At 47.7% G+C, this 21,648-nt stretch overlaps 3 protein-coding genes across 3 annotated transcripts in view; 2 read left to right on the top strand and 1 right to left on the bottom strand.

Moving 5' to 3' along the window:
• The window catches only part of PDAP1 (PDGFA associated protein 1), a 145,291-nt gene that overhangs the window by 107,034 nt on the left and 16,609 nt on the right, over window positions 1–21,648 (top strand). The window lies entirely within an intron of this gene.
• Window positions 11,262–13,039, top strand: ATP5MF (ATP synthase membrane subunit f). The gene is made up of 4 exons (XM_064461517.1): window positions 11,262–11,352; window positions 11,439–11,546; window positions 12,376–12,492; window positions 12,867–13,039. Exons 1-4 carry the CDS (start codon window positions 11,337–11,339, stop codon window positions 12,893–12,895), a joined length of 270 nt encoding a protein of 89 aa, XP_064317587.1. The 5' UTR covers window positions 11,262–11,336; the 3' UTR covers window positions 12,896–13,039.
• CPSF4 (cleavage and polyadenylation specific factor 4) lies at window positions 14,149–21,572 on the bottom strand. Its single transcript, XM_064461511.1, has 8 exons — window positions 21,229–21,572; window positions 20,090–20,140; window positions 19,416–19,568; window positions 18,526–18,621; window positions 18,280–18,373; window positions 17,745–17,817; window positions 16,760–16,852; window positions 14,149–15,392 (listed from the first exon to the last, which is right to left on the bottom strand). The coding sequence occupies exons 1-8, from the start codon at window positions 21,329–21,331 to the stop codon at window positions 15,324–15,326; spliced, it is 732 nt and encodes a 243-aa protein (XP_064317581.1). The 5' UTR covers window positions 21,332–21,572; the 3' UTR covers window positions 14,149–15,323.

Genomic DNA, 21,648 nt, shown 5'->3' on the forward strand with positions numbered 1-21,648 from the left:
AAATAGTTCTCAAATGGAAATTACAGTTTTGAAAATTATGCACCAAAAAAGGATCCAATTTAGGACATTTCTGATTTGTGAAGTTCTTTCTCCAGGTGGGGATCTCAGGCTTGACTGGAGGGCTGGCAACATGATTGGCAAGATGCTGGAGTTGCTCGGTTCCCGCATCCCGCAGCAGGACCAAACTGGCCCATGGCCGAGCGGGACCAGTGCCTTGTCACCTCTCTGGTCCCTCTGGGGCTCCGTCCCCATTTGGAATTGGGCCACATGGATATGGTGTGTAACGTGTGTTTCATTCATGCAGACACCAACACGGAAAAGGAGGAGGAATTAGGCCTGGATTTTCAAAGGAGCTCAGTGTTAAATTATGTGGATAACTGCATCCGTAATTTACATGAGCAGTTACTGTGACAACTAATAGTGAACGTCATAAGTAGCCAGTTGAGCATGTAATGATCTGAGTTATATGCACCATCATGTCTCTTTGGCACACCAAATTAGGTGTGCATACACATTTTGCATGCCCCAAAGGACTTCCACCTCAGCAAAGAGCCTTAATTTCACAGCACAGGCCCGATCTCAGCAGCCTAGTACAGCACAGACAGTTTATGCAATGCAAAGAGCTGGCACAAACTCCACGGCCCAGGTCGGAATGGATCCTCAGACAGCTAATTAATTTTTACTGCTCCTTTGTGAACTGTAAATTACCCTTCATTTCCTAGATTTCTGTCCCACTTTTCGCCTGCCTTTCTCTAGTGAAGCAGTAAAAAGGGAAAAGTGCCAATAATGGGCTCTCGTTGTGATAAAAGCAGCCACGACTCACTCGCACTTTGAACAATGCTCTGCTTATGACCAGAATACAAAGGCAATTGCGTTTCAAGAAACTCTCTAGAGATAATGACTTTTCCTGCAGATGGGAGGATACGAGGAATATTTTTTAAAAAGAGGGGTGGGGGGAGTGTCTGTTTTTGCAGGACAAACACAACCAAGTCCCTCTCTTGCAGAGGGTTAAAAGCAAGATAAATAATCTTCACTTAGAGACCAAGTTCATCAGTATTGCCTGCACAAGAGCAGAGGGAAACTGCTTACAAGGCTGAACCGCTAACAGCCTCCCCTTCTCAATCAGACAGGAAAGAAGAGCCTCTCTCCAAGAAAAAGTGACCTTCAGACCACACACACACCAGAGACTTCAGAGAGCAGCCCCTGAGCAAGCGGTGCCAGAGCAAGGAGGGGCGGCTTTTTTTCAATGCTGTCGTGATCCTGTTCAAAGCCTAAAGCTGCTGATTCTGTTGAATCCAGATAGCAACACCCTGCCAAGGAAATACCTACTAGTATATACAAACCTGCCAAGAGATGGTTCCAGGACATGTTCTTTGCTGATGCCACCGTTATCCAAAGCTGTTACCTTCAGCCACACACCCATCAGAGGCAGAAGTAGCTGTAGGGAAGAGATCATAACACACCTGCGATGAACTTTGCACAGGCCTCGCTGAAATTCAGGACAGCTACAGCATGGTGAGAATCACTTCACCCTTGTGTCAGGACACCAGTATTTGCATTAAATCTGTGAATAACAAAAAGGTATTACTGGAATTTCCATGTGGTTGCATCTACCAAATGTCCCTTGAAAGGCCATGGCCACAAGAACATACGGAAGATCTCTAGGTCCATGCTGTTGGGATGCTGCAGGAATGAGAACACAGCATTGCTGGGGTGCCTTTATGGGGCCTTCAGCATATTAGATACTTATATTGCAAAACACCACATTCCTCAGCTCTGACAGAACCTCTTTTATCTCAGCTGCAGATTCCTGAGTCGAAATCGCTGCCAGATGACTGTGCACAGTGAGTTAATGGCCACAAAACCTGAGCTTCTCTTGCCTCAAGTCATTTACCCATAGCGTCAGTGACGTTATCGTGTTCAGCCCGTATTTACTACAGCTACAAACTGATTCAGAGAAACCTGGAGTACAGGATTAATCATTACTCTTGGGATGTTGAAAATGGATACCAGAACGGACTTCCAAATTAGGTATCTAAAAGTCCTGCATCTCCCAGGAGAGCCCCATTACATCTCCCTACTTGTTCTAATGGAATCTACACCATGTGAGCGCGGCTTTGCCTCCCACAAGCCTTCCCTGCATAATTAGCCCCAGCTCAGATTGCTGCTTTCTGTAATGGCTGGAGAACCACTTTCTTCAGGCTACTGAGATGTAAAGAGGAAATGTTTGTTGCAAAATGCAAGTCAACCACAGCCAGTGGGTCTGGGCCATGGTGGAGGGATGCAGAAATGGCTTCTTCTTTTTTTTGCCTCAGAAATAGAACTCACTAAAAATAGCAGTTCCTCAGGAACAAGACTGCCTGAAAATAGCTGTTTCTCAGGAGCAGGGCTGGCTGCTTCTGAAAGAAGTAGCTATTAATGTATAATTGTCCCTGAGGCTGGTTTCTGAGAAAATGCTGTACATACAGAGGGCTGTAGAGAGATACGTTCACAGGCACCCCTGTCCTGTCAGAGGTCCTGTAAACTCCAATAGCTCATGTAAGTGTATTTGGTTCACTAATCTTAGGCTCAGTTAGATCCATCACAGCACTGGGAGGTATTTTCTTCTGCACTGGTTAAAGCGGCACTCTGGGATGCTCTTATTATCCAGACCAGTAAATGACAAAGCCTCCATCAGCTCTAACTAAACTCACAATGGTTCTTCTCCCAGGACTGAGAAAGCCATGCAACCTAAAGCCAGCTCTGAAACCCCAGCACTCTTTTCCACAGAAGATCCAACAACTTTGTTGAATTGCAGGTTGTGTAGTCTGCTTCCAATTTCCTGCTCTGCTCAGCACTTAGAGTTTTCTCACGCAGATGCTACAGGGCAATAAATCTTCTGAAGAATGGCCCTACATTTCTCCCACTCTGCTGTTGCCTTATAATGAGGAAAGACAAATTGCTTGTGAGATTGGTTGATTGGTTGGTTATTCCCTAAATCGTCTCACTCATCCCTCTCATATCACCATGGGTTCAACAGCTCATTTCTTGTGTCTTCTTTTTCCTTCCCAGCGCAGCCAGCCAATACCTGCACAGAGGCCATTCTCCTCCTCTTCTTCTCCTCTTGAGGAGAACTCCAGTTGGCCAAAAGAATCAGAGATTATAAAAGGTCCAGAAAAGGCAAATTTTACAGAGCAGCAGCTTTAAGGAAACGGCGGTGTGGATGAAGTGCAGGGAGCTCTGACTGACTGCTGCCACCATTTCAATCCCACAATACCAGTGCCAGGAGCCATAGTAGCCTCTGCCGAGAGCATCCTTGGATCCCAAAGGCTGGGTAGGACTGGGCAGTGTCCTCATGGGATGGAAATCTGTAGACTGCTTCTTCTAGGCTCTGATTTAAGTGCTTCTTCAAGTCGTATCTCTCCTCTGTTCAATAGTGATCTGATGCTTCAGCATTCCAAAAACAGCAGAAGCAGCTTTCTGGAGGAAGTGTACGGCTGAAGTTCTAGCCACCAAGTAGCCCAAGGCAGGTCTTTTAGCTCATAAATTACTCTCTTTTTTCCTGACCAAATTCCAGCAAAAGAAATGGCACTCTGCTTGCAGTTACAGCAGGCTGCAATTTTCATTATGGAAACCACCTTTAGTTCTGTGGGTAGGCTTACGTTGCAGTGTGCAACAAAGACAGGCAGTCCCAGACTTTGTTTTAACCTCGTTTGCTTAGGAGGGAGTCCCAGAGAAGCTGCAGCCGGGCTGATTTCACATACCCACAGCTGTGGGTAACTTGTAAAACATGAAATATGCGGTGCCAGAACTCTGGTGCCTGACATGGCCAGGCAAAACTAGGGCAGGTGTACGTACCCCTGCCACAGGGCCACGACATCCAGCCACACTGTTAACTGAGCTTTGCCTTCCCTGTTGCTAAGTGGTATTGTTATATAATCTAAACTGCATACATAAAAGGAAATATCTGTAATATACAGACATATACATATACTCCTTGCCTTTTTATTTGTTCAAGTTTTGAAAAACACCTTGGGACCCTCAAATCAAATAACCTACGAAAGGCAGAGAGCTTGGCAACATTACTGTTTGATAGCAGCAGGGTGAGGATTATTTTTGCAGCTCAGATCGGTTTGATTAAACAAGCACTTTGTTGCAGATATCGTACAGGGCTCATTAAAAAATACTCTACTTTTGTGTAGCATTTATCATCCAAGAATCTCATCATGTTTTACAAAATGTAATTAATTAAACTTTACAACTCCCCTCAGAGAGGGATCAGGAAAAGGGAGAGTTGCCTTAATCCATCACCGAAATGCAGCAGACACTGGGTTAGAGCAAGCAGCTGTTCACCAGCATGCAGCAGCACTAGGACAAGAAGAGAAGATCTCCAGGCAAAGTCACCCAGGGAATGTATTACACACCTTGTGTCTGCCTGAATTGTGCACGTCCACTATAGGTTAAATCCCAGTTCTTGCAGAAAAGAGGATGATTTTTGTCCCCCACCCCCCAGGTTTATGTCTGAGACACCTGGCAGTAGAGCATGCCTTGCCTCTGCAAGAAGTATTCCATCTATTGAATCCCCAGCACCGCTAGAGACCAGGGACAGCCACAACCCTGACCAGAACCGAGGGAGGCAGAAGATACTAAGCCATACAGCCACAAATTGCATCTCACAGTACTGGAATGCTGTGCAAGCTGGTGCTTAAAGTGGAGGGAGGGTAAAGTCCCCTTAATCCCTTGCTTACTTCCCTCTCTCCTCCCCATCAGTAAATCCACACCTGTTAAAGGTCACCCTGAAATGAAATACATTTGAATACGTCCTTCTTCAGCTTGGCTCCCCTGTCCCAGCCCCCTGCGGTCCCTCCCAGTTCATGCCGCAGAGCAGGAGAGGGAAGAGGGGTGTCTGTGTGCCCTGCATGAATGTCAGAGTCGCGTGGCTGAAATCCCACCCGGCTCTTAGCTGATCTTTAGAGAGGAATCTCTTTCTCACCCTGGCCTTAAGCTCCTTTCTTGCCGAGCGTATAGGATAACATGGCCACTGGGCAAGCCTGATTAGACAGATCTGTTATGCGACTTTCACTACCTTGCAAAAAGCTAGATTTTGATCTGGTGCAGGTTGCAGAGAGGGTGCAAAACACTGCTCATCTGTGAGTGAAGTATGACAACAAAAACACAGAGACACGTGCGGGGGGAGAATGATGCAAAGAAACACGCGTACATCCACGCTGCACCCTGGAGAAGCACTGAGAACAGGGACAACAGATGGAGGAGCAGGTATCTTATCAACTCACTCACCAACTAAGCAAACGCAGCCGCGAATCCTGTACCGCTAACTGCATCTACTGAGAGGAGAAAGAGGCATGGTCTAACTCTCTGGATGTGCGGGTACCAAACTGGAAGGCCTGTGCTACATATGGAGCTACAGACAATTTGCTGGTGGGGGCTGAGCTGTGGGTCTCCCACCGCTGCCCTCCAAACCTCCTGATTCCTTTGTGTCTTCTAAAAAGATGCCCAGCTCACCCACCGGTATGAGGGCTAAACGAAACAGTAGTGCTTCTTGGCTCCTAAGCACACACTTCAGGCTGATGGCTTCTCGCTGTCACAGGTTAAGCGTCTGCAAGCGTCAGGAAGAAAGAGAAGCCCTGGGTACAAGCCCTTCCAGAAGCGCTCTGGGGAGATGCACTGGGGTGCTGGAGCCTGGGTCTGGTCTGAGATCTGCAGGAAGCAACATCAATGGGCACCACAGGGCTGTGGAAACAATAATGTCCCAAACCCACCAGTGCCTTTGGTCTGAATTACAGCAACTGAGCTTCTTCCAAGATACAAGACAGCAGAGGGAGAACAGCCATTGACTTCTTCAGCTGGGAAGGCCAAACTTCCACACGACTTCCACGCAAAGCTATGCAAGCACTGACTATTTTCGTCAGATGGAAATGTGGGAAAAGTACAAGGATTGTGCTGAAGGAACTGACAGTGGATTCAAAGATGGTAACAAGGTGATTTTTTTAAGCCTCTGTCAGACTATTTAATTAGTCTCCAAAATCTCCCCCCCCCCCACCCCCGATAATAGGGGGCCGTTTGTTCAACCCTCCTGCTGGGCCACTCACACTTCGCCGAACCGACACACTGATAAGATGGGACCCACCACACCCACCTTCCCCATGCTCGTGAATGCAGATCTGCTGGCACAGACGGAAGATGTGTTCAGCCCTGCCCTTCTGGACCAATATCACCACAGCTTCCCCAGCGGCTGCATGTCTCTCTTCTTTTGAGCACGAAGAAACAGTTTTTACTGGTCCCTGGTTTTATTATCATGTTTGTCCATGGGAAGCGGGCAGTCTCAGATACAGCTGTTGCTGCAGCAGACTTACCTTAGTGAAAATCCCTGCTTTGGTTTTGCAAGTGTTCTAATTAACGTAAATTATTTTACTATGCTTTACTACTGATAGCATGTAATTATCTCCCCACAGGTATATATTTAGCTAACCAGCAGGCTGATCAAAGACCTACAAAACAAGGTACTTTTGCAGCTGACACTAGATACAAGCAAAGGCCAGCAGGATGGGACAAAAGGAGGAGGGAGGAATCCCCCCTCCCCAGTCCTAAACACAGAGCACAAATTTCTCCACTTGAAAAGATAATCACAACATTAACTTACACATTTTATCAGAGGAGCATGAAGATGCATCGATACTCAAGTGCTGCAAAGGAGAAAAAACTATGTACATGCTAAACTATTAATCATTGGTAAGTGATCTCCTTTGTAAAGCGTTTTGAGGTTGACTAAGGAAAATAGCTCTGGACTAACAGAGAGCAAGCAATCTGCTTACGGTCATCGGTTCATTCCCTCAACTGCTTTTGCTGGGTCAGTCCCAAGGTATTATTATATGTGCAAGGCAATTCACCATTTTCCTGAGGAAGTCTGGCCATGGAAGAGATTCCAAACTCCACACCCCTTTCTCACCCTATTCACCTCGGGAGTCTGGTTTCCACTGCAAGCACATTTTTAGATGAATGAGGTTGAGACCTAAGCTGAGCAGCTGCGCTGCTCTCACCACATCCAACTATGCACGCAATTAAAAAATAACAAATTGGATCAAGCTAGCTGGGACCGTAACTTTTCTCCAAATTACTGGTTGATAAAACATGCCACTTCCATCGAGATTCTGGAAGTGCTGGTATCCCATGATTTCTCTTTCTCCTTGATGGCTGCAGCCGCTTAACCTGTGCTGGTGGAAGACAGCAGGTTGAAATAAGTGTTTAGGAGCCAAGAAGCGTCCTATGCCAAACCGCACGTTTCAGAACCTTATCTGCCCACTTGGGTAGGTTTGATCCTTTATTAAAAGTGCTGGGTGCTTTGTCATCAGTTTCAGTGGGCGCAGGATCAGTTAGGTAAATCCTCGTCTCTCGACCTTCTTGAAGGCCGCTCTGTGCTACTTTACACACCTATGGATGCTGTGTCTGCGTACTACTGTCGTCCCACCGACCACCAAGCCCAGGTGAGACTCTGCGTTTTCAAAGGGTGGCACAGAGAATGAAAAAACGATCCCAGCTTCTAAGATCTTACAGCCCGAGGAGGGTTGTGTTACGCTTTTTAATCCTCCTTTTCAGCTACTTTAATGAAGAGTGTTACTTACCTTTTCAGGCCACAGCTGAATCTTCGGTCTGAAAGCTGCAATATTATGTGTTACAGCTGCTACCGCAAAAAGGAAACCTCTTTTGTATCTATTGACATCCTTTGCAAAATACTCTGGGTTTTTGAATGATGTACTCCCTATTATTTCCATGCCATTACTTATAAACTTCACAGCATTTTCTAGAGGGGTCCTCAGTAAGATGCAAACCTCAGGGCAGCACTCCATTAGGCTTTTATTTTTATAGGTTGGGTTAAACCTTCTTGAAACTGGTAGGTTTAACTGCATTCCTTTATTGCGGGTAGCTGAGGGAGACATTAAGTCTGTTTCCACCCACAATGCAAGATTGCTCAAGTACCTGAAGGCTCTGGGAGGACAGTTTTGGGTAGGATATTAAAAGGACGGTTCAGGTGGAGGAGGAGACAGAAAGACAGCATATTGAAACAGGCATGGAACGGAAACTTCAAACAGCCTGAACAATCATTGATACAAAACCTGGACTGAATACAAGAAACAGGGATTTGGGGTCACATTGCTGCCTGGAGCAGGTCTGGAGCTATAAGCAAAGAAACTGGCCCTCAACCACGTGATTTCTTCTGAGCTCAGAAGGAGGGCTGTGAGCATTCTCGCCAGCAAACAGAAATACAGCAGAAATACCTTTCTTCCTCCCTCCTCCTCCAGCCTAGATCAACCAATAAGACCCTGAATTTTGGCCAGCAACACGGGTCAAAGGGAGGAAACGTGTGTTACAAAACCTCCCGCACATCTGTGCCATTTAACTCTTCCTGCCTGGTTCAGGAGTAAGATGGCATAAAGACAACAGCACCGCTCCTCTCTTATTCTACCAGAGCAGCCAAAGTTTAGGTCACTGCTGTTCCCAATTGCATTGCAGATGTATCCTTGTTATGGACTTCCATTCCCACCCCAACAAACCAAATTTCCCCAGATCTGGCTATAAAGCAGTTTGAGCAACTCTATGTGCTCTTCTGCTCTGCAGGAAACTCCTTAAAATGAGGCACCCACCACTGGCACTTTTTCCTGTAGGTGAATTGATCTGCCTAGCATGAGTAATCCCATTTAAAACAAAAGGTTGCCTTACAAGAATGAGGGAGGCAAGTTTGAAGCTTGCTTTTATGCAAGTACAGTAAAAAGGCCACATAGTAGTTCATCAGGGGACACTTCAGCAATAAAATTACAGTTACCAGTAAAGTCCAGTAATAGAATAAAGGCTAATTTAATAAGAGGACTTTTAACCCCTTTAACAGGGACTAAATTTGGAACCTTTTCTTCAAGTATCAGGCACACTACACTTCCCTAATCCTACTTTCTGTTAATAAGTAAAAGAAAAAAACAGGCATTAATCTATTCCTTCTGCTTTTATTTTTCTGTTAGGGGAGAGCACTATTCAATGTAAATAAATTAATTTCAGTAAAATAGAGGCTGAAGGTAGACATGCATACCAGCCTCAGAGTAAGGTGCATTACAGAGTACTATCTTCTCTTGAGACAACTGAGGTCCCACGCCTCAACTCGTTTAATAGCAGGTAACACAATCCCTGCAGATTATAATGCAAGAATCCCATAGTGGCAGGAGGAAGGCATGTGGAATAAGACTCTGCGACCTAAGAGAAGTAAAAGCCATGGAGATTAGTAGTTCAGTGTTTACGTAGGAGCCCTGTGGGCCCCCTTAATTTAGTCTTCATCATCTCTGATCCATTCTAACAGTCCTCTGTGGGATGGAGATTTAATATCTAGGAAAACTGGGGTCCTGGCTCACCTGTCAGAAAGAGCGGTGGATGGCTGCTCCCTGTTTACTGCTGTATCACCTTGCTTTCCAGATTCAGCACAATAAACAAAACCTGACACTATTTTATGAACCTGAATGATACAATTTAAAACCTCTAGAGGTCAGGCTAATGGAGAGCATCTTCCCCGCAGCTGCATTCTGCTAAGTGCGGGTGACACCTGCTGGAGTCCTCTTCCCCACGACCCACCCTCGTCCCACCACGAGTGACTCTGCAGGTGTTTAATCTGCCCGGGGTGGTTCTTCTGGGGGCCTGCATTCACTCCATCCCCCAGAAAGGCAGGTGGGCAACGTGAAATAAATCCGAGCGGCTTTTCTTACGGCAGGAAGGCAAAAGTAGTCTTCATCTGCACGTCCTCATATGTTACTTATTCATCTGCGCTGGTTATGCAGGTTTGCATCCCCCATAAACCAAGGCCCCGCCTCTCCTTTTGCCTTTGACATCCTTGCAGAGGAGCTGTAGTAAAATGCAGCATATTCCCACCGGGAAAAGTCCTGAGTGGGCACTGAAATGGGACCACACGATACATTATTCATCTGTCACCTAAAACAACGCAGTGAAAAATGCAGTCTGACGTTCCTCCCCTCACATTGAAGCCACCGGGACAGGGCAGGTAACCCCTGGAAGAGGTCTGAGAAGCCCTAATTTCTTACATTACAACAGATGATAACAAATTTAAATGCATGGTGCTGTACGTACTACCTGGGAATAAACATTTACAGCGTTAAGAATGGCGACTTCATCAGAGCACTCTGGAAAATGTTCATTTGTGGGATAACAGCAGCCCCCAAAAGGCTGCTGATGAAGTCTTGTGGCGGTGCTGATGAAGACTTGTGAATTTTTCTCTCTCTGCTATTTTCTCACAGTCTGCAGCGCTGGCAAGCACCGGCACCCAACACCCCGCAACATATGGCAAGGCACTGGCCTGCCCTGAGGCATCGGAGGACACCCAGCATGGGTTGTCCGGTATTGCTGGATGACTGGAAAGGGACCCAGCCGCTGAGGAGGCTAGGAGGTTCTCCTCCCGCTCTACTCTGCCTTAATGAGACCACATCTCTGTCCAGTTCTAGGTCCCCCCAGTTCAAGGACAGGGAACTGCTGGAGCAAGCCCAGCGCAGAGCTGCCAAGGTGATCAGGGGACTGGAGCATCTCCCTTGGGAGGAAAGGCTGAGAGACCTGGGCTTGTTCAGCCTGGAGAAGAGAAGGCTGAGGGGGGATCTCATCAATGCCTATAAATATCTGAAGGGTGGGTGTAAGGGGGATGGGACTGGGCTCTTTTCAGTGACGCCCAACAACAGGCCAAGGGGCCACGGGCACAAGCTGGAACACGGGAAGTTCCACCTGAACATGAGGACAAACCCCTTCCCTGTGCGGGTGCCCGAGCAGGGGCACAGGCTGCCCAGAGAGGCTGTGGGGTCCCTTCCCTGGAGACATTCACCCCCCGCCTGGACGCGGCCCTGTGCCCCTGCTCTGGGTGTGCCTGCTCACACAGGGGGTGGGATGGGGTGATCTCCAGAGGTCCCTTCTAACCCCCACCGTTCTGTGATTCTGTGAGACCTGCTGGAGTGGGATGAGGAAGGAAAACCCCTTTGGGTGTCCCCAGCCCTGCAACAGGGCCCAAAACGCCCAGGCCTCACCGCAGTGGCTTTGGCAACTGGGGTAGCGTGTGCAGCCCCCACTGGGGCACCGACCCGCCGGTGAGGAGATGGGACGTGGACAAGGCGACTCCGGGGCCGACACCTCCTCAGTGAGCCCGTCCTGAGGGGGTGTGGCGGGGGGGAACCGGATAGCGCGACCCGCCCAACATGGCGCCAGCCCGGCGCCAAACCCCCAACATCCGGATTCCTTGACCTTCCTCCCGTGAGCCTCCGCGGCGCGCCCCGTCCCGCCTTCCCCCGCAGGGCAGCAGCGGCAAGATGGCGCAGCCGCCGGGTGAGTGCCGCGGGCCGCCAAGGTGACCGCGGCTCCCGCCCTCCCTCTTCCCCACTGATCAGGCTGTGTCTCTCTCTGTGCCGCAGTTCCCCTCAAGGACATGAAGCTGATGGACGTGAAGCTGGGCCAGCTGCCCACCTGGGTGGCCATGAGGGACTTCACCCCCGGCGGCATCGCGGCGGCCCTGCGAAGAGGTGAGGGGGGCGGAGGGGGGCTGCCCACCCTGAGGAGGGGGCTCCGCGGCCCCTCGGCCGGCCGAGGGCTGGAGGGGGGAATCCCTCCTCCCGACGGAGCACCTCAGGCTGCTGCAGTGGCAGTTGGTCGTGGCGGGGGGATCCAGCACCACGGGGGTTGCTCCGTGGCGATTTTTGCTTTCCCAGCACAGTGCCGCCTGTAGCGGCTTCTTCTCCCACCTGTAAATTTGTTTCTTGTATGGGCTTTATCCGCCAGAGGTTTGTTTTCAGTAGTCCTTCTTGTATAAAAAGGAAATCCGGTGACCTCATTCCTGACTCCTGAACCTATTTGCTGAAAATCTTGAGGTTTCCCAACAGCACAATAAAAATAATGCAACTGATCCCTAAAGATGGATACAGGGCTTTTATAGATCGCTTAACAAAAGTTCTGACTGATGCTCTTTGCCATAGATACAGATTAGACAGTCAGGTAGATTTAAACACAAAATACTAAATGCAAGTGACTACATAATGTCCATACACTAGTATGAAAGAACTAAGTAATTGCAAAGCAGCTTGAGCTCATGAAAGTCACAATAATGTTTAGGGGAAAATGATAAATAGTGCTTCCCCCCTCCCCCCCCCCCCTTTTTTTTAAGGCTTAGGGCTGTTAACTCGAGTTCACTTTGCTGAAGTAACACACAGGTTGCCTTCTCAGACTTGCTTCTGAGACCCTCACATCTTTCATTAGAAACATTTTCCTGAAGTCCTGTGAAACCAGGCTGCTGCTTTCTGACACAAAAGAATACACAACTCATCTGGCTGCCGTGGAAACTTTTCTCCTACACAGGTTACGAGAGATACTACAATAAATATATCAATGTCAAGAAAGGGGGCATCGGCGGTGTCTCCATGGTGCTTGCTGGTTACGTTGTTATCAGCTACATCTGGAGCTACAGTCACCTGAGTAAGTAAAAGCAGTACGGCTGAACATGTACAGTGCAGCTTGGAAGAGCGCTTGGGGCAATAAAAACAATCTGCTGCTGCTTTTAGAAATAAAATGAAAGACAGCTAACCATTTCTGCTTGAATCCGGGAATGTGGGTGAGCAGAATTCTAGCTGTAGAGAACTGGAATGCTTTTAGTAAGTTATCAGATGGCCAGTATTTTCTTGGCGACGAAGAAAACCTAGATCTTGTTGCCTGTTTAACCTGACAGTACTTAGAAACTACATGCTCAGATTTTTTTAGAGCACTTTCTTTCCTGTAATTTCAGGTGTGGTGGTTTTTTTTTTTTCTTGTGACTTCAGTAAAATTACCTTGCTTTTCTTTGAACGATACAGAGCATGACCGCCACAGGAAGTACCACTGAAGTGGGGATTTCAGAAAGCGAAGGTAGACCTCTTGAACAAGACTTGGCTACTGGAACAGTTATCCTGACAGAAGACATCGGAACTATTCAGATTAAAATCTGTACTATTATGGCCAATAATAAAGTACATACACTTTACATGTACTGAGCTGGCACTCTCATAACTGACCTGTTAATTGTGCTGTACAAGCGAGTTCGTCTTCATAGAGTTTCACCCCTCAAGGATAAGTTCAGAGATGGCTGGGAAAGCATCTGCTGCTTGGGTTGCGTTCTGAACGGGGGAATCTATTGCAGTTGATTGCTATGTAACTGTTTGATAAAAGTAAAAAGCATTGGATTGCTTCTTAATGGCCATTATGTAGAGGTTGGATACAATATTTTGATTTGAAAGAACAGTATCTGAGCTTTAAGAGGCTTGTTTATGATTCTCAGTCAGGCTGGCACCTGGGGACTGTAGGTATTTGGGGAGTTTTCCATCATTTGAGAGCGCTGCCTCGGATGAGATCGGCTGAGCTTAAGGAGGTCTGCAACTCCCGTTCTGTCACTGGGATGCTAATGCCTCTGACCTCTGATAACCCATTTCTATCCGAACTCTGCCTACTTTCATTATGAAACAAAGCTGGGAGGTTATTCTGAAGAGGTAGACGTTTAAAAGACCTTTAATATAAGGTCTATGAAGTTAAACTAAAGGAGAACTTTGTTTTCTGACTTAAATGCAGTGGTGAGAAGTTTAACATGCATAAACGCAGCTTAAAGGAGCATCTGTGGGTTTGGCCCCAGCTGGCGACCCTCGTGCACCCTGCTAAGGCAGCGCCCCCCACCCGCACACCTCTGCCTGCCAACACCTGAAACTGCAGCCAGGCTCTGCCAGCAGAACCGGCGGGATCCTTTTCTGAACAGGAGGGAGAACGAAAACCGCTTCTTAAGGCATACAAAGAATCTCTCAGGTGCTTCAGTGGTAACAGGAAGGCTTTTGGTTTTGGAAGACATCTCTTCAGGCGGTGAAGACCATGAACCCCTGAGCTAGACGGGGGAGACAGCCAGACACGCAAGCGGTGCAGCTCCCTTTCCACATGCCTAGTCACACACAGATACCGCATCTCGTAGTCTGGCCGCTGTTCAGCCTCCGGGGGCAAACGTGGCAGGAAAAGCATCTGATGGTCTGTCACACCACAGTCACCGAGACTTGAAACTTCTACTTTAACTGACTCCAACTCTCCACAGTGAAATAACCGCAGTCATTCAAACCAACATAGGCTCCGGTCACTTCTCTTAATCTAGTCATATTACCTTGTTCTTAAAAAAAAAAAAAAATTCACAGCCAGGTTTTTCCATCAGTACATTTCAATAAAAACAAAGTATAAAGGCAGTCAGCAAATGGGTTAGAATCAATAAGGCTCATATCGTAGGTGCAATTGTTTGGTTGTTTTTGTTTTTGTTTTTGTTTTTTAATTCACATTTTATCATTGGCCCTTTTGAAATACTCTTCTCACAAAATGAATGGGTTTTGGCTTGCTAAAATTGCTTTCAGAAGAATGTTCTACCACTTCTAAAAGCAGTGTTCCATGAGAATATACATCTCCATTTCCTGGTGTTCTCTAGGCTATGGAAATACCCGCTCAGTGTGAGCTGGACGACCGGGGCACTGAGGCAAGGCTCTCCTATTCTGACCCTTCCAGCTGTGTTCATTCCCCCTCTTGCTTTTTGCAAGTGGGTAATGAGCACAGTTGCAGCTTTCCTACAATCATCGTTCCTCACAGTTTGGCTAACCACTGAGATGCCAATTTATTCTCCCCTTGATCGGTTCTCACCCAGAAGATTAATTTCTAACCTTCAGTACAGCAAGAAGCACAGAAACAAAGCAAGTGGGCGAGTTTTACAGCCTGACGTACGTGATGCGTCAAGTCAGCCACCAGGACAAGCTTACTGACTACGACAGGCTGGGGCTGGGAACATACTTTGCTTTTTAAGAGCTACAGGACAGCAGAATCCCTGCTTCCTCACTGAAGGGAAGGCATTTCAAGTATTAAGTTTTCCCAGTCAGTCTTCCTGCTTCCACAGAGAGGGCTGAAACGCTGCAGGTTCTCCAAAGAGAAGTGGTAGAAGGAAAACACTTTAAAGAAACACTGGCAAAAAGATGCATTTACGTAGAGTGCCGCATGGGTGAGGGGTTTGCATATCTATTGGCTGTTAGATCTACCCTTCAGCAGGGCTCAATGAAAATAGGCGGAGGCCAAAATCTATTTTTAAAAAGGTTAAAACATAAAAAAAAAGTTGTGGACAATTACAAAAATGTTGCTTAGCAGCAGCCAGCCTCTGACCGGTTCTTTCAGTAATGGCATTAAAAAACAACCTGATTAATAGTTCGAGACAGGCAGAAACCTTTTCTCAGTGCTAATAGCTCCCTTGCACTCTTCGTTCGGCTCTTTCACTGTCCACTGAGAAAGGCCAGGTGTCCTTTGGTGCATCTGTTGGCATAATGACCTTTTTCACCACACTAAAAGAGAAAGAAAGAAAGAGAGAAGTTATTACACAGTTACAGCTTTTTTCCCCTCTATCTGCCTTTGTTAAGGTAGCCGGCAACTGTTCCGGTTTGGAAGCTTTTCCGCATATGGAAGACACAGCATTTAGCAGGTGAAGCGAAACACAGTGTCAGAAGGGACATGACTACGGACTGTATCTACTCGTTGGAGCAAAAGCTGCTGCTGTGCTGGGAGCAACCTGATGCCACATCATTATAACGCACTATAAAGGAGAGAGCTCCCAGCACACCACTACAAACAGCCAAGGGCTGCAACACGCAAGGAGAATGTCAGTGTTGGACGCTTCCGAGACTACACCATCTGCTACGTGCTACAGCAGAGATACGCAGGGTTTCTCCTGATCGGCCATCCTGAATTAGACAGAGAAAGGTGCGTCTGAATGAGAGATTCACGACTTTGCACCTTGAAGCTATTCAAGCCCAGACAGAAATGCCAGTATCTGACACTACAGCATTCTCCAGATATGCAATTTACTTGCAGCTAAAATAATAGGCAGCTACTAAAGATTTCCAGTGAAATGGATTCAGCTACTTAATATCCCTGCCCAATCACAATCATTTTTACCCAAACAAGCACCTAAGGCCCAGAAGTTGGCATGTACAACAAAACTGTCAAAGCTGATGGGACAGGGAGATTCTTTGCCCTTTTTCTAGAGGCTGGGGTTGGGGCTTTTGTGGAAAAATAACCCAAGATTGAAACTCGATTGTGTCAAAGTTTTACCGGGGCTCCTCAATGAGCAACCGAGGTAAATAATTCATTCCTTGGTTTGACAGTGACACGGTGCGTTTGCAGCTGAAATACTCAACAGTCTTTGTATATTCCATTTCTGCTACTCGCAAAGACCTCCCATGTTAACAGGGGAGAAGAAAATCACCAAGTATAAGCAAATTAACTCATGAGACAAGACTAATATTAGTTCTTATTTTGAAATGTAGTTTGCCAGTCTCCTTTAACTGTCATTGTGGTAGGGCTTCCCATTTATTAGCAGATGAGCAAAGCTGGTCCTACAGAAGCCTTAATTGTCACAGCCAGTCCACAAGCTGGCAAACCAGTGACCTCAAGGCCTCAGAACTCAACACTAATTCCCACAGCTGCATCCACGCACAAAATGCAATGTCTGTTGCACAGAGCGCATGTTTTGCGAACCTGTTCACACTGTGAAAAACCCTTTTGCAGGACCAACAGCCCTCATCACAACAGTCCCTTCCTTTGCCTGTGCCAAGCGGCCAGCAGCAAAGCAGCACGCTGTAGTCCAGGTGACGTGCACTCTGTAGTTCTGAAACCTAGAACTTTCCCTCCTCATCCCTCCCCTCTGAATTACCTTGTAGCAGGTGACCTGCTCCAACGGCCGGGGTCCTCTGTTCCCAGTGTTGTTATTTTGAGACTGCATGACTCCGATGACTTGGGGTGTCCTCTGTTGGTTAGGAGAAGAGTTCTGACTCGTTAAGTGCATCGAGGATAAAGACCTTTATGGTTGTTATTTTGTTAAGACGGGAAAAACAGCACCCCATATATCAAATGATCAATTCTCCTCCAAATCTGTGCGTGAGTGCTCTGCCAGCTGGAGCACTGGAGAGAAGAAATCAAGCACTGAGGCTTACAAAGCCCAGCAATCCTGCTTTTCTCTGGAAAGCAGACTTAGAGAGTAGGTTTAGGCTGCTATAATATCATTGCCATCACTGAGAGATGTCATGCAGATAACAAAAACTGGCAGACTGCTGCACAGCCACATACGATCTGCTTCTGTGTAACGTGGGAGTGTTCTGTGACTAGATCTCCACGTAAAGGTCAAGCCGTTGTAGGGCTTTCATCACTATAACAGCACCCTGGGCTGCTCACTGCTTAATTCTTGCACAGCACCCTCCCTTCCAGGGAGTAGCCCAAGCAACAGAAGTGCCGCTGCTGGCTGCTGAGCTGGAGGATGGCGCTACCGACTGAAAGGGTTAACCAAGGAGAGGGGAGAAACAGAGCAAAGCAAAACACCAGGGTCCCAGGATGAAGGCAGAAGTCTGTCGTGACCAGACAGTGGACCTTAGAGGGCTGGGAGGAGGAGAGACAAGGGACAGTGCTTTGTGCTTTATTAGGATTTTGTCTACAAGTTCTTAATCAGAAAAGAATATCACACCCTGCTGTAAAATAGGAAAGGTTTTCCCTCATTCAATGAGAATTTCTCCAAAGGCTTCCACCAAGCCAAGTCCAAGAGCCCAGTTGTCCAGTTCTGACCACTAGACAACGTACCCTCTTTTAAGTCACTGTGGGAAATGCTTTGGGGCTGGGTGCGTAGGGGAGGCGGGGGAATTGTGTACCTTTTGCTGTGTTTGTGTCGGCTGAGGCAGTGGTGGTTGCTCTGTGGTTCCCATTGGCAGTTCAAACCGAGGGCTGGTTTAGACGGAAACAAGAAAATTGATTCTCAAATCACATGCCAACATTTTACCATCAGCTCAGCCAAGTAACTCCAAACAACGGAAACAAACATTCAGCCAATTAAATTTGGCTGACAGGAAATAGCACTCCCCCCTCCCCACTCCTCTTTGCATTCTGACGCTCAGTAACCTCGTACACAAAAATGACAATCCAGTACGTAGTGTATCCCCTCTACCTGTGAGGTCTTCTGGAATATAAACCCACCTGATCCCACTGCAGTGGTGGCATCTGATCACCGCTGCAGAGTCTTACCGGTAGCTCCCCGAAGAGGCCCTGCCCCATATCCTCAAACCGGTACAAACTAAACACGGGCCAAATTTCCAAAGCCTTTGGGAAGCACCAGCACACCCTCCTTTGACAAATACTGGATTACAAGGGAAACACGAGACTACAGGACAAGCCGGGAAGCGTACTCACTGCATGAATTTACAGGTAGGCCCCTCCGGACAGAATCCTACTAGGTAATTCACACAAATGACTCTTCGAGTATGCCGGTGTCTGCAGAGGGGACCTGCAACACAAAGCTCAGCCGTTCACGTTCCACACGCACGTACCCCAGCGCTCCATAGTAGCAGGCACGCAAGCAGATCACGCAAAGAAAGAATAGCAGGACCCTACCCTTGATTTATAGCCACAGAAGCAGCAACTGTGCGACATACATACCATGTTTACAGAAGCCTCTGTCATACCAGGGACAGTCTTTGATCTTAGACTCCGGGTCAATGTGCAAGAATGGACATTCTTTGTTACTGCATTCCCCTGTACCAAAGGCAAACACACTTCTTAGTCAAGTGTGCAGGTTCAACATCAAATGACTCCCAAAACATTACCTGGATCATGTAGCTCCCACAAAGCTGTTACCAACATTTATAAGTTCAGGCACAACAGTCTTACTGCCTGCCTTAACCTAGAGGAAGAACACCAAGGACTCACCCCCGGTGGGTAAAGTTCTACCAGGCTGGATTATTTACGTGTGCTTTTAAAAACAATGCGGAAACTAAATTTGAAAGAGCAGTCATGATAACAAAAACCAAACATTTAGTGCACCAGAAGCGTGGAGAAACTACAAATTGCGCACTAACCTCAATCCAAGGAAACCTACAAGACTGTAAGTTTCTGACAGCAAGTTGCCTCATTATGTCCAGATCTCCAGAGCTGGAAAGCAAGTGCATAAAAGTTTTGCACCCCCATGCCCTCTGCTGCTCGTCAACTCCCCAAAATAAGAGTCATGCAAAGACCAACTGCTCAGCCTACTCATCCTATACCCAAAGCAGGACATAAGACACAAAACCCAGTAAAAACTTGAACTTCCCCCCTCTTCCCCCAAGGGACAAAGCTCTTGAGAGAGAAGACATCTACAATATGTCACAAGTTTAGGGGGAATAATAAGGTGAAGGACTAAGCAGATCTGGAAAAGTATGATCTAACAATATCATCAGACACATAAGAACTGTTAATGCTTTGAAAACAGATGAGAGGGATGTACCAGGATCCTCTTCACCAGGCTCCCACGCCAGCGAGGAAGGCTAAGTAGGAGCTACAATGCCCCTTACCAAATTTGGAGTAGAAGTAACACTCAGGCATCTTGGTCATGTCGTACTCATGCAGAAACTCGCACTGGTCTCCCTTTTTGCACAGTCCTCGTAGCCAGTGTTTGCAAACAACTGTCTTTTCCCCACTGATGTGTCGGAATGGACACATGCCTCCTGCAGAAAGACGGGACAAGGAGAAGGGGAAAAAAGAACAATTAAAATCTACAGCACATGAAGGCACAGGACAACAGCAACACCTCATCCCCCTCTGCAAGAAGGGTTTCAGAACACATCACATTTTCCTACGAATTTAGCCTTTAGTGGAAACAGCAAAACAGGGAGTTCCAGACAAGTCTTATGTTACCCTCTAAGGAGCTAAGCAACATAGTCTCCAGCTCTTAATCCTGGCAACCATGAACCACAGCAGCTAATACAGGCACGTCCACAGCAAGGTCTGTGCGTGGTAAGTTCAAGCCTTCCTTTACCAGCAGCTTTGCTTATTTGCCTCCCAGCCTCTTAAAAAAATACCATTATTTCACAACTGCTGCAGTTATTCCAACATCCTTCAGTTTTATCCTGCATCTAGGTTATCCCCTCATCTTTACAGAAAAAGAGAGAGCTGTAGACCATGGTAGAAAAATGTAGTTCCCCCGCTCCACCCCCGTGACTATAATTTTATTGGAAATATTACTTGCCTTTTCCGCATGCCGCCTTTAAAAAAAATTCACAGACAGCTGCGCCCGATTCTGTGGAGAGAACAAATAAATATAATTAATTTTAAAAAGTTTTGCATCAACTTTTAAAATATTTCCTTCCCTAAAAAGACAATCTGGTCCTTAACATAAAAAGAAAAGCAGTGTTCTGGGTTGGGAATTTACTTTCCCACGTAAGTTCCTTGTTCAAGTCTGGTCCTCGCAAATATCGGTATCTGTCTTGGGGGACATCAAGGGGAATTTGCAGAGGTTTGGTGCTTGTTTTGCTTTTCAGATACCTAGGTTTTATTGACTGGATTTTTCTCTGCTGTTAAGCCAATCATAGAACAGAATCATGTCAGCAAGCCCTGTATTTATAGGGTTCTGGCAATGACAGTCTTATATTTTTTGACCAGAACTGCCTGAAACAACTGTCATTGTGCTATCCCTTGCTGATCCTGACCAACAGGTATCACAACATTCAACAAAATTAAACCACAAGTTTAGTAGCCCGGCCAGAAAATTTCAGCAAACTACAAGTCTCCTGACACTACCTATGGCAGGTTATTAGGCTGAAGGAAAAGGTTCAGAGGCCAGGTCATGGATATACCTAAAGATGAAGTCTCCATAAGGCTTTTACTATTTTGCTTTTCAGATATCTAGGTTTTATTGACTGGATTTTTCTCTGCTGTTAAGTTAATCATGTCAGTGAACCCTGTATTTACAGCCCTGGCAACAAGTCTCCATAATGCCATCAAAATGCCTCATATGTCAAAAGGGAATGAAAAAATAATAAGGTACTGTGCAGGAAAGTGATGTTTGTTCACGATAACGCCTCAACTTTAATTTTCCAGCCTGGCTGGGCGCTAATGGCAGCTTCCGTTAATTAAAAGAGGAAAAACATGAGGATTAAGAGGGTAAACCTCGCAGCAGGAAGGAGAAGGGGGGTGGATTTGAGGCTAAGAAGCGAGCAAGGTGCTCAGACCCCCGGAAACCTCCCTCCCAGCCCAGCCTAGCCTAGCCCAGCCCAGTCCAGCCCAGCCCAGCCAAACCCGGGCCCCTCCGGGCGGGCGGGAGGCCCGGCCCGGCCCCGAGCACCCCGGGGGGGAGGGAGCCGCGCCGCGCCCGGTGCCCGCACGCACTGTCCATGCCGGGGAAGGGCAAGGGCTGCGCCCCCAGCTGCTGCTCCACGGCCAGCTCCAGGTCGAACTTGATGTGATCCACGCTGGCGATGAGCTCCTGCATGGTGGCGGCCGGGGGGCGGCGGCAGCGGGAAGGAAGGGGGGGTATGGTGGCGGTGGTGGTGGGCGGCCGGGCCCGGGATGGCCCGGCCCGCCCCGCTCCGCTCCGCGCCGGCAGTGCCTGAGGAGGGGGGGGGGGGGGAGGCGGCGGCGGCAGCTCCCGCCGCCCCGCACCGCCCCGCACCACCCGACCCGCCGCGGAATGGCGGGAGTCACCTCTGACCTCCTTCCCCCCCCGCCCCGCCGACCGGCGGGCAGCGCGCGCGCCGCCGCCAATCAGAGAGCGCCGCTCCCGCCGCGCCCCGCCCCTTCCTCCCGCGC

Source organism: Phalacrocorax carbo, chromosome 10, assembly GCF_963921805.1.
Source record: "Phalacrocorax carbo chromosome 10, bPhaCar2.1, whole genome shotgun sequence".
Taxonomy (NCBI): domain Eukaryota; kingdom Metazoa; phylum Chordata; class Aves; order Suliformes; family Phalacrocoracidae; genus Phalacrocorax; species Phalacrocorax carbo.